This window comes from Lasioglossum baleicum, chromosome 3, assembly GCF_051020765.1.
Source record: "Lasioglossum baleicum chromosome 3, iyLasBale1, whole genome shotgun sequence".
Taxonomy (NCBI): domain Eukaryota; kingdom Metazoa; phylum Arthropoda; class Insecta; order Hymenoptera; family Halictidae; genus Lasioglossum; species Lasioglossum baleicum.
In genome coordinates this window covers 19,069,703-19,096,223 of record NC_134931.1, presented here as the reverse complement: position 1 = coordinate 19,096,223, position 26,521 = coordinate 19,069,703, and the positions used below count along the sequence as shown (strand labels likewise).

At 40.8% G+C, this 26,521-nt stretch overlaps 1 protein-coding gene across 3 annotated transcripts in view; it reads left to right on the top strand.

Moving 5' to 3' along the window:
* Positions 1 to 26,521, top strand: part of Appl (amyloid-beta-like protein) — a 47,690-nt gene that overhangs the window by 2,969 nt on the left and 18,200 nt on the right. For all 3 annotated transcript variants that reach the window (XM_076419974.1, XM_076419975.1, XM_076419973.1), the window contains exons 2-4: positions 18,898 to 18,951; positions 20,996 to 21,127; positions 23,515 to 23,641. In XM_076419974.1, coding sequence (XP_076276089.1) covers positions 18,898 to 18,951; positions 20,996 to 21,127; positions 23,515 to 23,641 — 313 coding nt within the window. The remainder of the gene's footprint in view (positions 1 to 18,897; positions 18,952 to 20,995; positions 21,128 to 23,514; positions 23,642 to 26,521) is intronic.

The following is a 26,521-nucleotide window of genomic DNA, read 5'->3' as shown; positions in this document are numbered from 1 at the left end:
GTTCACTCTTTTCGAACTTCGGTACATTGGTTTTTCGGGTTACGCGTTCCACCGTTTGACAGTGTTGCAACGCTTGTGCCTTTTACGTTAACCCACTGTAACCGGACTTGTTTAAAGTCTCAATAAAACGGATACAACTTGAAAAGTGTTCGAAAAATACAAGTAATAAAAGGTTTCGCAGTAGATAGCATTCTGTGCATGATGGTGGAATGAGAAGTGTTAAGCCTTTGCACTCGGAGCTATTTTAACACGAAAATTAAACATTTCTTCCGACCTAAAATATTTCCTTTCTTTATGAGATTTTAAATTTGGTGGATATGAAATTGATATTATACCTTATGAAATACTTAAATGTTCAGTCATTGATTAGATACCTACATATCTAATAATGTGAACAGTATTTTCAATAATTACCAATAGTTTTTGTTTTCTTTTATGCATGTCCTTTCTTAGTAATTTATGTTAAGTCTTTATTCTATTGTAAGTCTTTATTCTATTGTAAATGTGGACCTCGGTCCGTGCATAATAAATAATAATAATAATAATAATAATGGTACAGCAATTTTTAATGGCGCCTCAGAGTTGCCACTCGAGTGCCAAGGGATAACAAGTTATATTTGGCGTTGAATTCAATCCCAAATGAGAATTAAATTATTTTACCGAGCTTGAAATAAAGCTGTCACCGTGAAGGAAATCGCTCTATCCTGGACTGTTCAAAAATTGATCGTAGTTCGTGCGCTTCAGCCTCGAAGGAATTTTCAGAACATTTAAATCCGGTGCAAAAATTTATTTTTAAAATACGAACGAAGCTACAATCTGATCAAGAATTATTAATCGGTGAAAATTTAGAACGTTGCATATTCTACATTATCTTCGGATGACTTTAATTTAAATTTTAAAAAATTCAAGATAAATCACGATTTTTAAAATAGTGTTACTAATTCGTCGCGCGCAATTTCCCGGCCATGAAATACATAACTAAAGAGAATTTCGATATATTCGTTGGACTAATTAACTGGGATGTTCCTGGCGGTCCTAATTACGAACACGACCATGCTTCTCGATAATCAATTTATTCAAAATTTTCTTAGTAAATCGCGGCGCGGTTCTGAGACTCGAGGAACAATAAGACTAAAACGAATTTCGACATATTTATTGGCCTAATTAACCGGGAGGTTTCCGGTGGTCTTAATTGACCAGAGGAAAAGATTGGCTGGAGGAAACCGGCGCATCCGTACGCCCGTAGAAAAGTTCATTCTATCGGGGAATCGATACACACAGTTTCAGTGATCAAAGAGAAGGGAGAGAGAGAACGGCGAAGAAAGATCGGAGGAGAGAGAGAGAGAGAGAGAGAGAAGGCCGACATAAAAGAATCCGACGACGAAACTGAAAAATGCATTGAAACTCTTTCGTCCTCATTTACTCCGTGGCTACATTAACGGAGCATTTTCCCGTGCATCGACAGAGGGGACAAGAAGCCGCGTTTAAGCGGGCGGGAAGATCTTTTCTTTCTTTTTTCTGCTCTCTCTCCCTCTCTTTCGCTCTTCTTCTGGAAAAAAGTGTTCCGGTGAAAACTGAGTTTCACGGGTGAAAATGGAGCCACGGTGAAAATGAGGAAACGTCGAAAACCTTTGACTTGCGGGCCGCGTTTTCAATCGCGCGCGACAGCTTTAACAGAATCTAGGTAAGGATCGTAATTGCGGCTAAGTAAAACGCGAACGCGATAGCATTAATACTTGCCCCCGCGATCGGTGACGTAGCCTCTCTCTCTCTCTCTCTCTCTCTCTCTCTCTCTCTCTCTCTCTCTCTCTCTCTCTCTCTCGCCGACCATATTTCTTTTTCACGCGAAAATCTGGAGCATCCTTTCATTCGCGGCTAACAGACCGCGTAACCGTCCAACCCCGGCCATTCGGAGTTATTTTAATTCGGCTGCTGGTCAAGTGGGATACCCAAGTTTTTCAATGAGCGATACCTCGCCTATGCTCGTCACCGCGATGTCAACTTGTATACAGTTTCCCTGTTATCGCGAAATTGTGAACGCGAGTTCGCGACCTGAGCCATCCAGAATTCGCTTGGCGACGTCATAATGCCGCTTTTGTATGAAATTATCCAATGAATTTATTGGGTTGTAACGTCAAACGAATTTACTGTGTTTATAATTAAGATCGACTGTATGAACTTGTTCGGATTGTAACAATTCGACAGCGGATTTCATGTATCCATGATGGATCAAATACAAAACATTCTATACATTTAATATCTTCACAAACGTGCTTCGCAGTTCATTTTCAACGGACGCGATTGTGCAAACGTAAAAATGAATGACAATGCGATACATCTTTTTTACACGATGCTTCACTCTTGAAATTAATTTACATTTGAAACGTCGTCGTCGAGAGCATGTCCAATACGTCTGTTCAGTTCTGTCCGTTTCTGTTGTATAATATACTTGCAGTCACTCGCATGCACAGACTTATCAATTTCCCATCGATCTTATTACTTTCTGGCGTGTCTGCTCGCGCGCCAAGTTGTATCGTGAAAAAGCAGATGAGACTCTACGCCACACTGTCGATATATCTGCAACCGTTGCCGCAAGTGGAAATGGTCAGCAGTGGTTGGACACGACATGTATCTGTCACTTGCTGCAGTGCACACGTGTTCATCGGGCTTTCCGAATCGATTTCCTTGAGAACGGAAGCTTTTATAGGGAAAATACAGGGTGGTCCACGAAACTTGCACATCTATAATAATTTCTAAAGTATGCGTTGCACGAAAAAGTTTTGTATACAGAAGTTGCATGGTCTGAAGGGGTACATTATGTAGTGTATTTAATTTTTTTTTACAGGTGGACGCGTAAAGGACATGTGAAGGTCAACCTCATTTTTTTTAATGGAATGAGGTATTTTTTAATAATACATCAATCGATTCAGCTGGACATATTTAAATAACTCTAAAATACCGTTACTGTTCTACTAAGACGTTACACAAATAAGTAAACATGAATGTCTTATTGTTAGTACGACAGTAATGGTATTTTAGAGTTATTTAAATTGAAATATCTCTCCTGAACTACTAACTTTTCGATATACATAGGTTAGTACTTTTTTATAACGAATGTCCAGCTGAATCGGTTGATGTATTAAAAAATACCTCGTTCCATTTAAAAAAATGAAGTTGACCTTCACATGTCCTTTACGCGTCCACCTGTAAAAAATATAAATACACTACATAATGTACCCCTTCAGACCATGCAACTTCTGTATACAAAACTTTTTCGTGCAACGCATACTTTGGAAGTTATTATAGGTGTGCAAGTTTCGTGGACCACCCTGTATACCTGAAATCTGACTTTCATTGTCTAAATAGCTTACATTGAGCTGGAACGAGAGTTCGTAGCTGGACACGATTTATTGTACAGATCAGTATTTATCGTAAAAACCTATTGTACGTTGATAATATGTAGCATCATAAAAAAATCATAAAGAGAAATAAAAATGCGAAGGGATCAGGAAATAGTTGGGGAATACAACAGGATTAATTTAATTGATTCCAACCCACGTTCATTTATATTGACATTAAAAATACGTAAAATCTGCAGTTTTCCAGCGAATGTGGTCAATCCACTACTGAATGAATACTATATTATTAAAAAATGAAAATAAACAACGGTAAAAAAATAACCGAGGAACACAACAGGATTAATTTAATTGACTGAAGTCCACGTTCGTTTATACTAAATATTAAAAATTTATAAATCTGCAGTTACCGGATACAATAGTATGAGAAAATGAAAATGTAAAAGGGTAAAGCAAAAAGTGTACGTGGTAAAGAATACGGCACTGAAGAATACGACAGTAATTTCATTGGCTCTAAAACGCGTTCATTTATATAGGATAGGGTGGAGTGGGTTAAGTGCGTTAATTGGTTATTTTTATTACAATATGAACGTAATTTCTCTAGCTTGTATTTATTAATGTAGTATAAATTAGTATGAATTATTCGACATAGATGTCGCCCAAGAATAAAGGTGTTTTCCTCGTTTAAATCAACCAATGGCAAACAGTCACGTGCGAGGTACACGTACAACTTTGAGGTTACCCTGAAACGTGCAGTAGTTTACAAGTTATTAGTATATTCTGTGTTGTTATTTTAGGTAAGTACAACAAATATTGATGTAGGTTTACATTAAATAAACCGTTTTTGTTGTATTTTGTAAAATTTATTGGGAAAAACACTAAGATGCTCTTGCCCCGTAAATATTAGTACACGGGGCAAGTGCGTACTATCACGGTGGGGTAAGTGCGTACTGTATGGTTAATCATAGAACTAAACAATATAATTTAATGCAACAAGAAGCATTTTATAGCAGGCTTGTTAATCATTCTTTTCTTGCCCCGTAGCACTCGAAACAAGGTTTGGAAGAATTTTTAACTCTCAAAGACGCACTTGCCCCATCCTAGTTGACACTTTGTACAATATCCTATCAAAATGATAATTTTCAAGCAAGATTAGAATCCTGCATAATACTAATTCATCAGTAATAACTGTGGCAAGAGTTTGATACCACGAACGTTAAGTTTTTACATACCAGACTGAAAATACATCAGTTTAAAGTCCAATTTTGCAAAAACTAGTCCACTCCACCTTACTAAAAATACATAAAATCAGTAGCCAACTAGCGAACTTAGTTAATCGACCACTGTAATAGAAAGAATAAATAGAATATATCTCATTACTTCCGAATATAATAAATCTGTAAACGCACCTACCTCGTAGCGTTTTACCAGAGAGAGAGAGAGAGAGCGTCGAAGTAGCGGTCCCGAGCCCATATTTTTAATTGTTAATAAAGTAGATCGATGCGGCTGCCGCCGGTAGATGGAGGATGCACTTTGCAGGGACGTCGAAGCGGCAACAAATTTCGTTAAAGGTTCGCGGAAGATTAATGACCGACGATAATTCCGTGTCGACTAGTCGATTCAGCCCCGCTATTAGTTTGCCATAGCGGTCCCGAACTATGGAACACGAAGCCCGAGGAAAATTCCCCGGGCGAGATTCGATACTTCAAATTCGCCGGGACATTAAATTGTGTCTCCCTTCTTTCGCGAGATCAACATTTCTCCGCGGGAGCTTGTTATTTACAATTCATTGGAATATCGAGCCCGTTTCTTCACGAATAACGAGGCGAATAAAGCTTATTATTTTACAAAGCACGCATGAAATGATTGCACTGCAGAAAGAGAGAGAGAGAGAGAGAGTTCCTCGGACCCGGGTTTATGCAAATGGAAGTAAAAAGGGTGGAATAAAATTGTTTCGTGCGGATCACAAAGGAAAGATTGCTACTCGAATTCCCGAGACGGTATTCGTGAACCGAGGAAACGGAAATATATTATTCCCGAGACGTCTGTTTCTTGCTTCCCATATCTACTTACTGGAAAAAATATTATTTTGTACTCTCGCTTCTGGTAGGTTGTTATATCGTGCGCAAATGTGAGAAACGGGATGAAATGTAATTCAATATTGTGTTCACGACGTTGGCATGTTAAGATAAATGTAATCTTGCACGGGGACGCTGCTTACAGAAATGATAAACAATTTATTACTCCGTTACGAGCGTGTTAATATTAGCAACCTGAAAATATTCTTTGAATTTGGAGCAGGCTCTAAATAAATAAGAACACAAACAGGTCAGTAACGCAGTGGGGCTAAGAGGATGAAAACTAAAGTTCGCAGGCAGGGTTCATTTGAATCGAAGTCAGCCAAACTCCTCCCTGCGTATTTAAACTTAGAAGTTTTTAGTTTAAATTGCATATCGACCTTTGCCCCGGCTTTCGCTGGATAGTTGTTTGGCAAAGAGATTATTCGCCGGGGAGACAGTAGACGAAAGAATCTCTGAAGGATCAGCTTAAAATTCATAGGAGTTACTTCTATCGAATACTTCTCGAGAATGCGCTTAAAAATCATCGGCACTTTATCTTTACTTCGTCCATGTCACTTCTCATGCGCATTATCAATAACTGTCCCGAAATTCGTAAAACTAGCTTACACCCTGTAGCTGTTGCACGATAATTCCTGTTGATCGACCGCGGTTGCAACACCTGTTTCCTCATCCTGCGCTGGTAGAAGGAACAAAATTGATCGTTCAGTATTGTCCGACTTCGAACGCGTTTTCCTGGTCGGTGTCGGGAAATAACCACACGCGAAAACGCCCCCTGGTTCTATTTGCGAACGCTTGAAGAGGTTTAACAATACCGTGTTAATAAATCGTCGAAGAGGCCGCAAGGACCATTCAAATAACAAACGTCGACGGGAAGCAGTTGCTGCAGCAGCAGCACCGACTGCTTGTAAATTAACAGGTGCCTCGACGACCTCAATTTCGGCGTTCCTCCCGTGCACCCTGACTAATTTGACGAATAGAACGGCGATTTTTCACGCGCCAACCGAAACGAACCTGCTCATTGTTTTCCCTGAACGCGATCGCGTTTGTGGAATAGTTCCCCGCGTTGAAGAATGGTCATTATTCGTTGGTGGAACGTGCACGGTGGTGCTTTATCGCCGAGAAATATTTTATGCGAATTCATTTTCATCGAAACAGTGCGAACAACCCTTAAAGGGACATCTTTTTTGGTACAGAGAAAACAGGACAACTTTATGGTATTTTTTCCACTTGTAGAAATTGAAGCAATATCAATTTGTTTGCCCTCAAATTAAGACTCGAGAGTTAATTATATTGAATCATAGTGTAACAATAAAGTTTTATTCATTTTGTATTTGTATTATATTTTTTAAAAGCATGTTTACCTAAAGTACGGCCCGCTGTAACATTACGCGTCATCAAAGTGGCCCGTGAAACCATTTGGGTTGGCCAGGCCTGATCTAAATAAATATTAACTTCATCAACCGTGCCTGAAAAGGAAAGAAGAATAACAAAAGCCATGCATTACATACAAAATACAATAAAGTGATTATTGCATAATTTTGAAAAATCTATGGTACATGGCTAAACACTTTTTAATGGAACCTTCAATAGCGACAACAATTTTCATTGTGAACTAACAGGTCACCCTCAACAACGTCATCTAATAGTTTCATTTAAGATTGCAATGTGAAAGAATTATTACAAACAATTATTGAAAATCCTATTATGTAATAGGCTTCCGGTAGGTAAAGTGTTAATCTCTCGAAAGTTATTGAGTATCTGACCCTATAATGCTAGATTTTCATAAACAGGAGAACGAAATCTACCAGTATGTAAACTTTCGAGAAAATCTGAGACCCCATGACCGTACCTTCTCCTTGTAAGCCGGGAGTTGAATCACGCGACCCGTTTTTCACACACTACAATGTGAACCTTCTCCGGCCCTCCGCATGTACCCTCAAATGGCCTAAGTGCCCTTAAAATCGACATTTCGCTTCTTCGTCGTAATGCTCGGGAAATTAGTACAGTTCGGCGATCTTCTAAAGCATATTGGGTGGAAAATTCGCTCCACATCATTGAAAAACGATACATAGTTTATTCCCAGAAGTGGTTGGCGTCGTCTCAGTTGCGGAGTTGTGAACAAACCTTAAAAATACGAGCGACCATACGCCCCGTTCGATCGAGCGTCTCGGAAAGTCGTTGCATGTACTTGGTCGATATCGTCTCGAATATTGAAGGTGAAGTGAACAGAAGCTTTTCATTTCGAGGTAAACTGTGTCGTTACAGGATATGTGCTCGTTGCATTGGCATAACCAGCGAGTATATCTTCTGTGTATCTGGATTATCCATTTCTCGTTTATTTTTGAGGGAACGGTTTATGATTGCTCGATTACAGTAGGCAGTATCGAATGCTGTATTCGAAAGGAACTTTTTCGAAGACGGGATGAGTAATAATCGTAATTATGACTTCTATCCGGTGTATCATGGAACTTATCTCGTTCGCGGTTATGACGTTGTGTTACACGCTTGTTACTTCATTTCACGGACGCTAATGACTTCATCCGTTTACTTTAAAGCACGACGTAACGCGCAAGTTTTCTGGGTTCGAAAAAATTGATTACGGTAAAAACGTATCCGCCATCTGCGAATGGTACTCTGTAATGTCCTTGGTACTTTGCAATTCTTTATCACCTGGCTCTAAAGTATAATGTTGAACGAGATTGTATGATTAACTTGTTTTTTGACCGCGCCTAAATGGATCCGAGATGATCGTCGTAATGTCACATGGCCGGCGTTGTCATCTTTCTCACAACATTCTTCGCATATTTTTTTCAAACACGTTACGATTAACTTGCTGCAGGCTTCTTTCAATTTTCTTTAGAAATTGACACTTTCTTTCACCCGATTAACGTCGCTGCTTTCTAATCGCTTTAAAGCCGGAAAAAGGTGTCGAACAATCTTCACGAGGACAAGTTCTTAAAATACTTTCCTGGGCCATTAAAACGATGTCTAAAGTTTCTAAATTATTTTAAAAAATCAGAGAATTCTTTAATACCAGATAGGAGAACGATTTACTTAGCAGCGAGAGCTATACATATAATGTCGGGTCTCTCATAAAACACAGTATAAATCCACTGACTGAAAAAATCGTCGTAAATCAGCAACTGCTGCGTCTAGTGGTTATGCCGGGACAACCGATAGGTTTGTTCAGAGGGAACGGGAAGCGAGAGAGTGCCGGTGTCAAGATCAGGAGAGATTTCGAGTCAGTTTCCTTTGACACGCGGCCGCCACGCAGCCATTTAAAGCTGATTAGCCGATGTTTTATATAAGATTCGATCTAAGTGGATTTACTTAATGCACTTAAAGCGAATCTGACCGCAGAGCCTTAAGGAGCTTCGGGCACACGCGACACCCGCGCCTCCTCGTATACCACAGTTTTCAGACGCTGACGTTGACCGAAACGCGACCCCCCTATCCCTTCAAGATGCTCTACGACGACTTGCCTCGCCTCGTATCGTCGATTCTGCATCGATAAGAACGAAGCCAAGCCGGGATGGAGGTTGCACCGTACACCCCAGACCGCAGAACTATCTCCGATACGTGTCGCGTTTTATAACGCTGCTGCGGACCGCTTTAGTGCCGGAAGGTTGCAACATATTGATCGACGAGCAGCTTCTTCGATTCCCTGACTCTTCCTCCTCTTCATCGTCTTCTTGTTCTCCTTTCTTTTTATTAACGCGTTCACTGCCAGACCACGCTGCCAGAGATAACGTTATTCCCTACGTAACTGAATTTACACGGGTTGTCTCCTCTGGCAATCATTCCTTCAGCGAGCCTCCACTTTCCCAGACGATTCCGAAGAATTTCATGATTCCTTTTACGTAATTTGGAGAGCGTGAGATTCTTTTAAATAACCGTGGAGATTGTTTGGGGAAGTTGGGATTTATTGCTGAAAATCTTCCAGCATTTTAATTCCACTATGCATACAGGGATTTCGACAAAGCATCTCTCTCTCAAGTGTCCTTTGTTTTACGAGAAGGAGAATTTTCGACCATGCGGGGGGTGACAACGATTTGACACACTACCAAAATCGGCAGTGGCAACCGGGATTTAAGGATCGAAGAGGCCACGGTTCCCCGGAGGATAGTTGCGGCAGGGATTATGCTCGCGCACGCGACCACGGCTTAAGCCTTCTCTCGCCGCGTGTTCCGTTTATAGCCGAGAAAATGGCGTCTCTCGTGGGTGTTCGTCTTTTAATGACAAAGACCGGCACTTGCAGGAATTTGTGATCAGTTCACTTTGTTTACGACGACTCGTCACGCAACTCCAATTAACTGGGAAAGGGAGATCCTTTCACCGTGAACTCGGCCGCGAACGCCAATCACGGTACCTATCGCCACGAATTCGACGAGCTGAAAAATCGTTCCGAAAAACTGCCGGATAAAAATTTAATCGAGCGCAACACATTTTCGGCTACCGTTTCCAATTTGCTGAAAGCATCAACAAAGGAGGGAAAAATATCGCTCTTTTTCGGTATTCTCTAGAAATCGGGTGCACGGAACAGGATTATTTGCTGCGGGACATGTTTGTAGAGCGAATTGTCGAGCGGAAATCATTTTCTCGCCGAAATTTTTGCATTTCGCGTTTCGATGGTCGAAGTAAGCGTACAGTGAAATTTCGATAATACGGGGTCGAACGATTCGGCGCGATCGATGGCCATTTTAAAGTATGGAATTTAAGTAATTTAATTGGCAATCGGTAATTGATGACGACGCGATGCGGGACCGGTCGAGTGTAATGTAAATATGTGTGGCAGATTACTTTTGCCAATTACGTTATTGTATTTGCCGCGCGGGTTTGCGAAATTAGTTTCGTCGTTCTGATTGCATTGAAAATGCATTTTTGCGGTCCGACGTTGCCCGTGACTGGAGCACGGTCTTTATTTTATTTGGCAACTCATCTTTCAGAGAAATCATTTAAATCTTGCTCATTTTTCATTGTTTCTTCGTTGCAATTGCGCATGTGTAATTATGTTCTGATTGGATAACGTAGCAACTATTACTCGGCTATCTTCTTTTGTAAAACGAACTATAATTCGACTGCACGACGCGACGTGACAAGAAGAAAAAGGATAAAAAATCAACGCCCCACATTTGTTCTTTTTCCAAAGTGAAGAATTCGTTTTCTATTTTGGAAAAGCTGATTCTACTCGTATGTTGCAAGTCCGAAGTGATATGTGTAGGAAAGACAACTACTACGACTTCACTTATCTTCTTTCGAAAAACAGACCATAATTTAACTGTCGCATGCTGGAAGACGTGTTCAGAACCGCCGCTCCAGATTTTCTTTTTCCGAAAAAGAAGCTCATAAATTCGTATTCTGTTCACAAGAACGTACGACTCGAGCGTCTTCATATTTTTCACTCGGCTTTCCCGGTCGCTGGGAATTTTTCCGCGGGCGATTCCTCAGCAGAAATGGATTATCCGGATCTGTGGGGCGAGGGACTCGTCCGGTGGTGTAAATCGGCCAATAAATAACCGTATTAAGACGGTTGCGGGGCGAGGAAAAAGGGAACACTGTGTGGAACGAAACGTCTACTTTCTTGAACATTGGCTGAAATATTGAAATGTCGAAACTTTGCAATGTAGCTTCGTTCAATCACTATTAAGCAACCGTAGTTTAGGAAATCACCGACTGTGTAAAACACATTTTTTTTCACTTGAGCGTCAATAATTCTTACTATAGAAGAGATTATAAAATATAAACCTCATAGATGTCTGAAATACACTTTCATTGCAACAGTAACCTTCTTTAAAATACTCTAGATGATTGAAGTGGTTGACTTTGATATTTTATGCTTCGCAAGAATGTGCAGGGTGTGTCCGTTAAGTTATGTCACCATTTTATAGGCATTTCCAGTAGTGCAGTAGTGTCAAATAAACGTTCAAATACTTCATTATGTTTAATTTTATTGTGTTTTATATATGAGAATACAATATACCTTCAAACTAGTGGGTTATCAAATCATTTCAACGAAAAATGATTACATTAGTTCTGTTCACAAAAATCGATTTCTTGAAGAAACCAGAGGTCGTAGACAAATTTTGAGACCAGATTTGAAATCAGCGTGAAAAAATCTACGTGAAATGATATATAGCAAAAATTTTAAAAAAATTTTTCCGCCCGTGGTAACGGAGAAACCACATTTTCTTGAAATTGTGAAAATTTAACGAATTTTCTCAAGGTTAAAAACCATTCGTACCGTAATCTCCCTATTTTTCCCATATTCTGCAAAGTTTCAGCTTTAATTTAAAAGAAAATTCATTGTTCTACCTCATTTCTATCGAAAGTTATTTCTTTTTGAATCGAGTTAGGTCACTTTTCCCCACTGTGCGCCACATACGATCAAACTCGGAGTATTTTCATGTTCTTGAGCTCGGCAGCGAACGTGTTAAGATTCGATTACAAGATTTTACGCATACAACGACAACTCGGCAAGCTAACATAAGCGTGGTACATAAAATAATTCGAGCAGCCTCTGCGATATCGAAAGAAAATCCTCCACAACTACTTTGGAAACGTCGCGTCGTACGATCATGCATAAAATCTGTCAACAACGGAGACAAACGAAGATAGTTACGTCCAATTCCGCGGAGTCGCAGGCAGTGTGTCTCTTCGCGTTGTCAGAATTCTGTGTCACAGCTTGGAACGTACAATGATCCGACAGCCGCCGCGGAAGAAGCGGAAACGGGAACAGAAAGGGAGTCAAAAACCTGGTTCCACTTGGACCGCCTCGCGAGCAGAAAGGGGGATCTGTAAAAGCATCTCTTGTTGCGGACTCGAGAAAGACACAAGACAGAAAAGACAGGGAGCCACGGATTCGCGCGCCCACGGAGCCCACGAGTCGCTGAGCCCGCGCGTTTCCCGGCCATGTTTCAGATTAAAAGCGCTGGAAACGTGGAAACACCGGCTCGGATTGAAAACACCGGGACGCGACTACCTTTTCAGACACGTTTATCTAAGTAATTGGAGTTTAAACCACTGAAGGAATCATTTTTCATCTTTCGGATTGGAGTTCGGGAACGCGCGAACACACTGACGCGCGTTTTTTCAAAGATTAGTAGGATGCACTCGCCTTTTGTGCGATCCCTATCCAAAAGCTTCTACGCAATTTAACTGTCGGACATTAGAAACAGTGGAGAAGAGTGTATTGTCCTCTTCTTCGGAAAAGAACACGTCTTTTCCGAGTATTTTCGCTTTTTAGTTCGTCACAGAAAATGATTATCAGCTACGGAAGAAGTTCATTCTGTAGCGAATTTTTCTAAATTGAACTCTTTTCGAATGAATTGTAAAGGATCAAAATCCACAAATCATTTTTAAAAATTATTTTATACGAATTCAAAATTTTAATCTCTCATTCTCCCAGATTATTTTATAAAGACCATTGTGCATTCTAAATCTTGATGAAAAAATATACTATATTTTTTAAACTGCGTACTAAAAATTGTTGACTTGGAGAACGAGATTACAAATGAACGTCTTAAATAATACTGGACATAATAAATGAATATAATAAAATACTGGCGGGTTGTATATTGATCATTTACTATTGTTAGAATAATGAAATATATAATATCATGGATTATTATCTCCGTAGGAAATGTTTCGCGTACATTTGTACATTTGTGCTATAGTGTTCGGAGTATTTTTCATGGAGTCTCTGCCAGGTGTGCCGTTCTTCGGGAACGGTGACTTCTGAATCATCTCGTGTGATGCAGACAAGGTGTGGCAAACGCATTCTGCGGCGTAAACGTCGTTGTCGCGAATTACATCGAGGTGTACGTCACGATCTCGTTTGGCATTCTACTCGGAGAAGTAATAAGAGTAGATGGTATCTCTCGACTCGGGTGTTCTACCCTCGATGCAAGATCGCGTGTCTTGTCGACGTTGAAATCGTTGCAATGGCGTCCGTGTCTCAAAATTCTGGCCTATTTTGCACGTCGCGCCGCGTCGCTTCGATGATGGCGGATTGTTTGGGCTGGGTTTGCGACGTGTCTGAGTTGGCTCTGGTTAGGTAAGAGTATTGATTCCATATGCATAGTTCTTATAGCTGACCGTGTACCACTAAATATAGAACGTTGTTACTGACACGTTTTTCAACTTTTTTAACACTAGGTTTAGGATGCGTGAAAATTTTATCGAGATTGTAAAGATGCATCCGAGAGACTCAATAAATTTATTTCTTTGGATGCACATTGTAAAAAGAATGGATAAAAAAAATGTTATAAAAAGAAATTAAACCGACTTCGAAAAAACGCACTAGAAAGTATAAAATAATTTCCATTTAATTTATGTGAATATACACACGAACTTAAATGCAATACAATCTTTTCGGAGGCGGCGCAAAATTGAAAATTTTCGACACTGGAAATTACGAAATCAGCAACATCTGTCATTTGGAAAATTTTTAATTTTTGCGCCGCTTCCGAAAAGATTGTATTGTATTTAAGTTCGTGTGTGTATTCACATAAATTAAATGGAAATTATTTCATACCTTTTAGTGCGTTTTTTCGAAGTCGGTTTAATTTTTTTTTTTAAGTTTTCTTTTATTTCACACTTTTTTTTATCTCTGTCAGCCGTCACATGCCAAATCGTAATTTATAAATATCTGAAAGCCGCAATCGATAACGGTAACGACGTCGCGTCGTTACTGTTCCTAATATCTAACATTCAGCGGAGTTCACAACGGTGTCATCACCCTATATTTTCGCAAATAAAATCGTAATTAATACAGATATTATTTACAGATTGAATTGAGTAACCCCCTCCTTTTTCGAAGTCGGTTAAAAATTTGGATAGAACAGCCACTTTTAGCACTCGGAAAATGCTTTTAACGCTTCTGGAAAATCGAGAGAAAAGACGCGGTTACTTACATTATTAGCCGAGGATAGTTAACAGATTACATTATCTATGCAGAAAGTTTGCCCAATGGATGGCAGTGCTTCGATAATCCAGGAAATTGAAGAACCCGTTTTAAAGTCCGCGCTCTCTTGCAAACTGTTCCCGGGCAACAAGGAGAAAATAAAAAGATGAGAATTCCGCCGAATCAAAGAACTTCCATCACGCGGATTGCTAATTTCGATTATCGGGGAAATTGAATGTCAGCTGGGAGAGCCGGCGTCGTTACTCTGAGATTTTCAGGCTCGGTGCTTCTTTAGAAACGCTTAACCTTCGCCCGTCTATTTTTTGATGCCTCTTAAGTCGGCTGCTAAGCCGTTTGCTTCGCACATACAGCCAAACGTTTCCGGCGGCGAGATAAGTGCTTGCGAAAGCCAATTTATACTGGGTGTCGACGAACTATTGAGAGCGTCTGCAGAATCGCTGAAGCTGCGCGATGTAACGAGTTGAAAACTTCCAGTAACATTTCTTTACGAAGAAGAAGGTTAAACATCACTAAAAAAAATTGATGCACAAGGATTAATGTGTGTTTCATATTTTTATTTTGTAGAAACGTCACAGAGCCTCTGTTCTTCGTCGACAGAGGTTTCTGGAGGTTCAACAAAGATTTTCCGACTCACGAAAATTATTTAAGATTCACGAAAATATTCTACGAGTTCTACGAAGATTTTAGGGGCCCGTGAAAATGTTTTAGGGCCAGGGAAAAATTTTCACGAGCTATGATAATTTTAGGGTTCCGTAAAAGAATGATAGGGTGTGCGAGAATATTTTGCGCGCTCTACGAAAATTTTAGGGGTCGTTGAGAACGGTTTAAGATCCGGGGAAGAAGGTTTGAGGGTCTACAAAAATTTTAGGGGTTGCGAAAATATGTTGGAGATTCTACGGAAACCTTTAGAGGCTAACGGAGAGAGGCCTCGTTCCGCAGAAATTTTAAGAGGCGAGTAGCAAGGTTTGCGAATATTTTTGAAGATTCTACGAAAACTTTAGGGTCTTACGTAAAATCCCCAGTGTCCACGAAATGTTCGAAATTTATGAAACCATTTTCCGGGTTCTACGACACGTCCAGAGTCCCAAAGTAATTTTCAGGTCTCTCTCCATGATAGTTAACTACAGAATAAAATGTTAGAACGTGGTCGTTAGGCCTCCGCAGAGCTGCTTTGAATCGATAAGCGAAGAAAGTGGTGTAGGGGATGAATCAAACGCAATCCAGTCGAGGGCCTGCAGACGCCATGATGTGGCCCTGCAGGAGATTAATGGTCAATGGCACGTTATGCAAACAGGCCATCACGGCAACGGAATCGCGACGTTATCGCGTGAGCTACGAGCATTCTTTCGCGAATGGGAATACGTGAATGAAATCGTCGAAGGAACACCGAGCACATTTCGAATGTAGGAAGCAACGCATCGTGGGTGGTTAAGTTCCTTTAGAGTCATCCTAAATTGCAAACAGAAGTCGTCTCTGGTACGTTTCGAAACACTTGTTCCTGTGCGATTCTTATATTCCCCGCAGCGATCATTTCTTCCATTAATTCAGTGAATTATCCGAGTTATCGGCAACGATGCCACGTTAACATCGCAACGCAAATGGCTCTGAAGATCGCTGAAGTCAGGAGAGTCAGAACATTTTCCTTGATGGCGGCCAGTCTTCAATTTTTCACGGATAAGACGCCGGTCAGGTTTTCCGCTTTTTCCCGTTCGCGCAGTTTGTTCGTGGCCTGTTCCATCTCGAGCGGCTTCTATGCGCGCTCAATAGCCCGTTAATATGTCATTAGCCGAGCCGAGATGACTAAATCAGCGATAGAGCCGCGTGCACGCTCGCCGACCGATTACGCCCGGAATCTAATTCCCTTGTGTTACTTGTTCCGAGGCAGCTTGCTCTCTCTTTACCCCCCCTCTCTCTCTTTCTCTCTCACTCTCGCCGAATATCTCGCGTTATATCGGCCGGCGTTGTTCGAAAGTTCGATAGATTGGTTCGGAGCACCGTTAAAACGGCTCCCCGAACTCCGGTAAAATCGGGAAAGTGGGATTGAACGGCGTTTACCTCAGGAGAGACGGAGAGAGCGAGATCGTTAATTGTTTTGCCCGAGCTGTGTTTTTGGCAAGTCAACGGAGATCCCGTTCCGCGAATCGCCGTCGAGGAAATTGAAAACGAGAGAGCCCCCCTCGGAATTGCCAGCACGCGCACGGAGGCTCGATCATCGTTGTATTTTCCCTCGAATCGCATTTTAGTTAGCTCTGTTCACGGCGTTGCATACTCGACCAGTTTGTTTGCCTCTCGCTAACTTATTTATTGAACGGCGATTCAATTGATTCCGCCGAGCGCCGCCCGAGAACGCCGGCTTTACTACAACAGTCGTAATTAACCTGATTTTAGTCGAAGATCTTCGAACGCATCCTCTTTGTGCATTCGCTTTCCATTGTTCATCAATTTTGGATTTTCATTCGGGGGGGCGCGTTATGTTGAATCCTGTTTTTGGAGGCAACAAATATATTTACATCTTGACTATTGTGGCGGTGTTGATGAACCAGAAAAATTTTTGTTCGCTGAAATGCTTGTTTACGTGCACGTCGAGGGAAATTAGAAAATATTTTTTCGGAAGTGAGATAATTGCAAAAATGCCGTGACTAGTATGAGGATGTTTATGCTGAAATCTATTGGGTTTGCTCACTACCTACTTGTTCGCATTATTTTTTACCAATTTTACGACAAGACCTAACGATTTCGTAAAAAAATGAAATACGCGCATCATCCCTCGTGAAAAAATGGGTTCTGCATCAATTTTAACGATTTCATGTAAGAGAATAACCTGTGCACCGATCGAACAATTTCATCGAGAAACGAACACGTTTACATTGTTCGTATCGTTCTTTGCAGAAATATATAGACTAGTTTTGCGGACTAAATTGCAATTTATAATGTACGGGTCATTAATGCCACAATTACCAGGACAGCGTACAAGGATTAAATAAACGTAAAAGACAAATGTAATTGGCTACCGGGGTAAAACGAATTTATTAATAGCCTCTTAACTGGTAGTTGTTAAGTCCATAAACCAGCCGCATAGCCACCGGTATCTGTTAATGCAAATTAGTTTATTTAACCCTTATTCGCATTGAGCCGCGGCTGCCGTAAATCGTACGATTCGCCGCAAACAATTTCTGCTCTGATTATAGCACTAGCCCGCGGATTTTTATGCAAATCCTCGTTTCCATAACCAGATTTACAATGTCGCGAATTACATTTTGTTATTTTCATTTTCTACGATCTACTATAGAATGATTTACGAACAAGTGGATTATTCGAGCCAATTTTACCGAACGAAAACACATCCTCTTTTAATTGCAATTTTCCTTGCTGATATGTAAAAATTCATTTCACATCCACAAGCTGCATTCGTCAGCAGCGACCCAATTAAATTTTACACTTTCCAAAAATATGAAAAAAGCACCGTGCTCGTATAGTGCCGTAACGAGGGTACGAAGCGCCTGTGGCAAGGTTTAACTTGCGCCTCCCCGTAACCCAATACATAATGGCAAAAATATTAAATTTTGCTAAATGCAATATATGAAATACTATTAACCTCATCAAAATGAGTTGCCTGTATAAACAATAATGTATTCGTCAAGGTATTTGTATGAATAAATAATCTATAACCTAAATAAGAACAAATTTTTATTCATATTCAATAACGACAAGATAAAAGAAATACAAAACATAGGTATATGTTAAAATAATATAATGAAAACATAAAACAGTTCAGCATATTTTACAATGTAATTTTTCTCGTTTTTTCGTTTGCAAACACATCTATTATATGTATATCGTCATAATTTAATGTTCTGGCAACATCTTTTTCAATTGATATTATAGACATGTTTGTGCTCTTGTCAGACACATTTCTCAAATTTTTTTAACAATATATCTGATTGAAGGAAAAAAAGAAATATATTACGAATAATAATGTACGGTATTGAATCGAATAATATTTTCAATCATCTCATGATAGACAATTCAAATACATCACGATTTGCTTCTAAATTTCATACTATTGAAAAGAATACATTGATATTCATCGAAGTAAAAAAATGACAATAACACACGCGTGTTATTGAATTAACTACTTTTTTTCTCAGTATACCTCTGTTCCTAGTCGACACAATCTTCATTCTGCATAAAAGTCCTCAGTCTATCGACTACGAACGTGTTAATCCGCAGGGTTTAATTTAAGCGAGACCGGGGAAACGCATTCGGCGAGTCTCCGGCAACTGTTCCTCGTAATATGTCGGGACAAGTCTCTGTCGACGTGCTTCCGGCGAAGCACGGAGGCAGCTTCAGCGGATTTCTTCGAACGAGATTGACGGAAGGACGCGCGAAAAATTTCAAGAGAGTATCTACGAGGAGAGACGTCTAGTCTCTCTCTCTCTCTCTCTCTCTCTCTCTCTCTCTCTCTCTCTCTCTCTCTCTAGCTCGCGTACACCGTTTCACGCGTGCTGAATTTCACCGGTGGTTTTCTGCATTGCAGGCGGTGTCGGAGAGGCTCGAGTTGGCACCAGCTGGAGGAAGATCAGAGCCGCAGGTGAGTACCACTCGAGGATGCACGTTTCCTTTTTCTTGCGAATTGCGAATGTCATCGAGCCCCCCCCCCCCGAGCGTCTCGCGATTTTGCATTCGCGATTTCACAGCTGCTGTTCTCTATAGAATAGACGAGTCTCGGAATCGTTTCCGTTCGTGGCTCCAGTCTCGCATCGATTCTCTGGTTAATTTTCTTCTCTCTCTTTCTCTCGCTCTCTCTCCCTCTCTCTCTGTACTCTGTGTCCGAGAGACCCGTAACGAGCCGGAGACTCGAATCGGTCGACCTCGATTTTATCGCGGCTTTTGTGGAACGTTGACGCGATGTTTCTTAATACATCGGTAATGGTTCAATGCAGCCGATTTATGCATAAAACATGCGCCCGATTCCGCGGCGAAATGCGAGGATAGTCACGCAAATAGCATCGAGCAGATGGACAGAGATATTATTCGAACGACAACGGTGGAGCCGCTCGAGTGGACGTAATTGGTTTTTCACGGAAGAAAGTGGAGCAGGAAATTATGTTCGAGATTGTATGTAATTAATTCGGGACGGATTATTATGGTCGTTTACGAGGGACGAAAGTGAAACGGATCGTTGCGCTGGCTTGCAAATGAATGTGTTGTCGAGTCGTTTAATTTCGTTCCTGTATGTCGACTCGCGCATTCCACCATTAACATTACACGCTAATCTTTTCAATTTGGCACATCCTTCGGATTATGAAGATGCATCCTATTTCAGCGAGCATGTATCGTACAATAATAAAAATCGCCGAAAATCTTAGTGAACACATTTCCGTTCTTTTTACGGAGCATTGCATAATACAGTCACTTTTAGTGCTCCGTAAACCCAGTGTTAAGATTGTAAAGGTTCGATTACCGCTTTTTAGTTCATGGTTTCTGATAGCAGCAAGTTTTAACGAGGAATCAGATGTTGTTCTTCCGATCAAGTTTCGATTACGTCTACTGGAAGCAACTTCTAAAATATTGGCGATTTTATTGGGTGTCCTGTTAGCTTCAGAAGATTTTTTGTTTCTCCAGCACTCTAGAACTTTATTTATTTGAGGAGAGAACGATTTTCACAGTTTTTCAGAGGTTTCTATGAATAAAAAACTGTAACTGTTTACTTTTGTTACGCACCGTTGAGAGCTTCATTTTACGCCGGGAGGTAAATTGGTATTAAAAATTATAAATCCTCCGAGTACGTATACGAAGTTTCTGAAAAATGCCATGAGTTCATAATATCCGGAATCTAGTTATGAAACTTCATTAAAAAGAGGAACTTTTGAAGAGAACTGTCCCTCGAGAATCTGTATGACGTCGCAGATCTGAATAATTCTTCAACCCCTTTATCTTGTGTGAATTCTAACGCGGTTCTAAGACTAAAACATGTTCGACGAACATCTACTCGATGCTACTTGAGAATAAAAAAAAAACCTCAAATCTCTCGAGAATATAAATCATTTTTCGTGCCGTAGGAACCACGTTCGTCCTGAATGGTTTAAACGAACACCTCGGAACAGCCGCGAATCGTTCGGACGAACATTAAAGAAGTAATTTCGTTGAAAAGGGTGCACAGAAACTAGTTTATCCCGCGGAACTCGCCTCGCAATTCGTTCAAGAAACTGGCTGTCGCGTCTAAGACTGCAGCTGGGCATTTAGAGGTGGTTGAACTGTCGGGCGAGCAGTTTCCGGGGATATCGTCGTCCGTGCGAATCCCGAAGATTTTCGCGTGCCAGGTGCTGGGAACGTTCGCGACCAGCATTTCTCTCTCTCCCGTTCGCGAAGATAACCGGGGGGGAATTTTTGTATTCAGACCGTCCGGCGTGTAGAGCCCGTGTCGGGTTTGAAAAGGTCGCTCGCGACGCAAAGTTTCTCCGGCGCGCGGCGTTTTAAGATTTATCGCGTGTGTCGAGTAAGTAGGTAGTAGGAGGCTACGTATGTCGTCGTCGTCGTCACCATCGCCGCGTTTTATTTCGCGGGGGAGATGATCCGGTGACAGGCCCGAGACTGGGGTGACTTTCTTTTTATGCGAAAAACACTTTGCGAAGGTTGCGACATTATGCGAGACCGGCGAGGTGTATCTGGCGCAGCACATGGGCGAGCAGGGCCGCTGGGTCTCCTCCGCCGACAAGAAGAGCTGCATGACGGACAAACTCGAGATCCTCGAATACTGCAAGAAGGTAAGCGAACACGCGTTCCTTTTACTAGAAGGCCGCCTCTTCCATTAAAACCACCCACGAGCCCCGTTCGCGGTCGTTCGTTTCTGTTGGGCACGGCCGCGCAACCGGTCCGTAAAAAAGTCCGCAGTCGAGTATGCGAACGCGACTCTGCACGCAATTGCACGTCACTGTTGTTAGCGTTTCGGCGAGCCGATGACCCTGATCGTTCGACTTCGATGCTGCAGCTTCTACTTATTTAATCCTCGGACGGTCCTTCGAGGTGCGATATTTGCGAAAGAAGTCGCCGCCGAAATGTCGATCGTATCGTCCACAGACACTGTTTCTAGATACGTATCTTGCTGATGCTAGAACGTGGAAAATTGTAATTACTTTTTATCAAAACCTTTATCATGTTGCTCATCTTGTGCACAAGAAATACCTTCACGAATATGTTTCAAAACTAGCTCATCAGGAAGTTAGTTTAAAATCAATTGCAAAATTTGCCACCGAACAGACAAACAAACAAAAAAGCGAGCTAATAAAAACGTGGTAAAAATTCAATGAAGCAGCGAATGATCCGAAACATCATCTACAGTCAAAATTGCAATAAGTAGACTGCGGATCTTTATGCATTTATAGGAGAATCGAGAAGATGATCGAAAAATTCAAAATTGTTGAAAAATTTTAAGAATTGAATATGTCCGTACGATTTCTCCTTCATTGAAATCATTAAGCGAAGAAATAATAACATTCAATTTAGTTTCCATTTCTTGCGATCGAAGCAGACAATTTTTATTTTGCACAAGTATCTCGGCAACCGTAAAAGCATCGAAAACGGATTGTTTTCTGGATCGTCTAGCGATTGCAGTGTAAATAGTTAGCACCTGGAAAATCATCGAGCATCTGAAGCTCGCCGTGTGCGTCTTCGGGAGCCAGTATATCGCATTGTCTCGAGAAAAAGCTCGTTGAAGTCGGACAATTAGGGTCCTTGTGATCGAGAGATGGGGGCTCTCTGTTTTGCGGCGTGGCTTTGCGGCGTGATCGCAAATGTTTCACGGCGGGCGCCAGCGAAGTCGGGCGAGAAGTGGTTCTCGATTCACTGACACGGATCGGTTTTCCCCGATCCCTGTCAAGTGACTCGCATCGCGTGTCGTCGATGCATGCGAGCCATTATCGGGTGAAAGGCACTGGATCGCTTGCTCGCGGCGATCGAAATTAACGCCGCGACTACACACAACACACCCCCGCAACTCGCGATATCCCTCGGCGCACGTGAAATTGCATGTGTATGCATCCGATGAACCGATTTTTCCCCCCCAACGAGGCCGCGAGCACGATCTCTCGATGGGAATTGATTCTTCTGGGGTGTTATCGTTCTTGCGATTGGAGTCGAACAAGTCCTGAGTTCGTTTTGCTTTTTAATAAATATTAAGTAACAAACTGTCTACCTCTATGAGAAAATTATAGAGCAATTTAAATACCATAGCAAAGCAATCGAACACTTTTTAATATTTCTAATGGCGAAGATAGGGGATGGTTAAATCGCGTTTCGTAAACCAAAATTTATTTTCGTAGGTGTTAGTTTTGGTAACACTGAATTTGCCGAAAATGTGTAGTTCTGAAATTGTTGTAGGTATTTATAGAGCAGCACAAGACCGGTCACGGATAAATGTTTTATATACGAATGCAGAAAGGTCTGCAATTTAATCGTCGCTATTAATTCTTTAAATGTATTCAACTAGTGTCATCAGCGGTAGTAGTGGTAAATGAATTAATGATGGCAGGGAGCACCATAAATTAGCTTAAAAGGCAGTAAAGCAATTTTCAGTGCGCGCCGCGCCGTGGTTCACGGAACTGTGAATTTCATTCGCATCAGCGATCATTTGATTGAAGCAATTAGTCGAACTAGATCAATTATGTGTGATCTTTATTCTGTCATGAGAAATAACGGCGGCTCGCAAAAAAAGAATTACCCGAAGGAACTTTTACTGTTCAGGTCTCGAAACAATTTAATTATTACCGGCCATAACAGCGAGGAGAAACATTTATTAAAATCTCGGGAGGATCGAGCAAGAAAATTAATTAAAATATGTAGCTCGGTATCTTGATGAAAGTAGATTGGATACGAAACATTTTATCAAAGATATCGCTACGGAAAAATTGTTGCACGCCACGCACGTTTAATATTCTGTAATGGTTAATGAGCAATAAATGCACCATGCAATGTTTGCGTTTGCGAACCTGTGTACTGCAAGATGTTTTTCTGAAAAAGGTGTGTGCCGTAAAGTTTATGTTCCGATGTAAGCATCATCTTATCGACTTGATCGCTTTTTTTCTTGGTTCTCGTTGTACAGACTTTTCTTCTAAAAGTTTGAAGTGATAAGATATGATAACCCCGATGTTTTCAGGCTTACCCTAAGAGAGACATCACCAACATTGTTGAGTCCTCGCACTACGTAAGGGTCAGCGGATGGTGCAAGCCTGGAAGAACCAAATGCAAATTGTCTCGTTGGGTCAAGCCCTACAGATGTCTCGGTACGTACAGATGACGAAATTATTCTAAACTATTCCCCCACACTGGAAATTTTATTCAGAGTTCAAGATTTGTACCTTTAAACCACGATGAATTTATTAAAACCCACGATATTCTCGAAATCGTGAATTTCATACCTCTCTCTTCCAAATTCCACAATTTCATGAAACGAAGTGCTCCCTTCATTAAAATTATTCCTCCGTGTTGCAGATTTTATTAAATAACTTTATTACAACGCGTACGCGATACTCCATAAATCATATACAACATTGAAATACGTCTTCTCGAAAACGGAGGCGTATAATGAATTTATTAAAATTCACGAACTGCGCAACTTCTACTGCCCACTCGGCAATTACCAAAATTAAGTGTTTCCTCGAGGTATCATTAAACGAGTTAATCAATGAAATGTTCCGCGAGAGTTAAAGCCCACGCGAAATCTTGAAAACGAAAGCCGGCAATTTCGCGCGGATGAGAAGTTGCAAACCGGTTGAATGTATTTCGCGAGTTGAAATCGCGCGATTCCGTAGAAACACAAACTGAAATTCACGCCTGTATTGAATGGAACGGTAAACGTATCAACTTTTTTACGGTCGGCCATTCACCGTTCTAATTAAGAGTATATTTGAACCATTTGCGCGGCAACGCGCGGGACTACGATCGTGCTCTTTAACGAGGGTAAACCATTCTATCCATCCATCCAATGACGCTTTAACAGCGTCATCGACGCCATTCAATAATCAGTCATTACCGTATCGCGGCCGAGATCTTCGTTTATTTCACTTTTAAAGAACCGCAAGATAATTACATCTTTCACAGTACAATTTTACCCGGCGCCGATCTCTTTAATATTCATTTCCTCCTCGCCACAGTCAATCTTTATCGCACTAGCGCAGAAAATATCGTGCGTCTCGCTGGTTTTATTTCTTGTTAATCTCAGTTTATGCGTTTATCGTCGAGCAACCTTGTTGATTGAGATAATAAGTCTTTAACCAATTAGTTCGACTAAAGTTCCTAGCAACGTTCAATTCACAGGTTAAATTAATTTCCCAGCTACAGTAAAAGCGCGTTTGCTGTCAAACAGCCGTGTTCTGCACTGACACTGATCGTTTAGTTATTACTTGATTGTCGGGGTTGAAAAAATGATTTTGTAATAGCCCAATCCTTTCCGAATAAAACAAAAAAGAATGTAGCTCAATCGGACAAATAGTTCCCAAGATAAAAATTCGTAAGTGAGGCACGTTTTCGCCGAAATGGGCAAAAGTTGAAAACTTTGAAGGCCTGCCATTTCCAAAAAATTCGAATCCGGCAAAGTGACGACTTAAACCCCCCCTAATTTCACATGGACTACAACATATTTCATTTAGAACAAAATCGACGATGGTGCTTGCAAAGAGTGATCGATTTGGCATGGAATGATCCAACGCGCTTTTACTGTATTATGACTAGACTGCGGATCCTATGATAAATAAAAATTGTCTACCATTAAACGCCAGCTGCCACGTACACATTTACTCCGTTTCTTAACACTTTACCTACCGGAAGCCTATTAATAGGATTTTCAATAATTGTGTGCTGTACCAAAAGAAAGCATAGAAATTTTCTTTTACATTGCCATCTTAAATGAGACTATTAGATGACGATATTGTTGGTGACTTGTTCGTGCACAATGAAAATTGTTGTCGCTATCGAAGGTTCCATTAAAAAGTGTTTAGCCATGTACATACCATAGATTTTTCAAAATTATGCAATAATCACCGGTCGGTAATGTGTTAATCCTTAAATGCATCTGCAAAATTCACTTTTAAAATGCAGTGTTTAATATTACATTCATATTTAATGTTGAATAAATGGTAAATACACTTATGAGTATTTCCTATAATGAGGCGCTGTACTGGTTCTACACAAAAAGTGAAACATCGAGATAGAAAAATCAGTATGAATTTGCGAAATATACAATGGAACGTTTTTATCCCCAGCGGTAACGGCCGAATAAAACTTCTGATAAAATCTGGAACATTGCAATTAGCGAGGCACGCGTTAGATAATTTCTCCGGTATTTCCTCGGCGAAAAATTCTGGCCGCACGAAATTAAAATCACCGAAAAATGACGGAAAATCCGGATTTCCCTGTCGGTACTTTAAAAAGACTGCGTTTACTGGCAATGATATATGGTAGTTCAAGCGACTCTTATCCTTAACTTTGGAAAAAAAATATGATAATTGTGTTGAGATTGGTTTCGATATGGTTTTTATGGGTTATTGAGTGCTGCAATGGAGTACGGGCTTGTTTGACAGCCTTTTTCTCTTTGGGATGACGTTCCGGCGTGGATGTTGTGAGATTTAACAATTTTTATGAATTTATTTTCGTATTTATGCTACGACTAAGCTGCTTATCGTTTTGCAATTTTTATGTCACACTACTGAATAACATGTAAAAATTAAAACATATAAGTAATAAAAAAACTGTTTAAAAACCACGTTTCGCAACGTGCGCAGAAGAGTTCCGCCTTGAACTTGATTTTTCAATGGAGGAATATGTACAGCGGTTTACGACGTGTCCGTAGCACGTTTGATCAAAATTGAAAAATTATTAGACGATGTTGCTCGGAGGGATGGCCCCCATAATCCGATCGTGACCGCCACCGTAGAATCTTTTACGAGTTTACGTTCAATCCCAGCAGAGTGACTCTGATTTGCAGTTTCTGCTGTATTGATTCTTCGGGGTTGTCGAGTGCTGCGTATAGCGGCAGAGAGAGCTCGTATTAAGGAGTTGAGTAGAGACACACGTATCTACAGGGTGTACCGAAAGTTTGCAAAACATCACGAATCATCCGATTAGACGCACTATAATGAATGAAGAACAATCGTTCGCTACGAGAC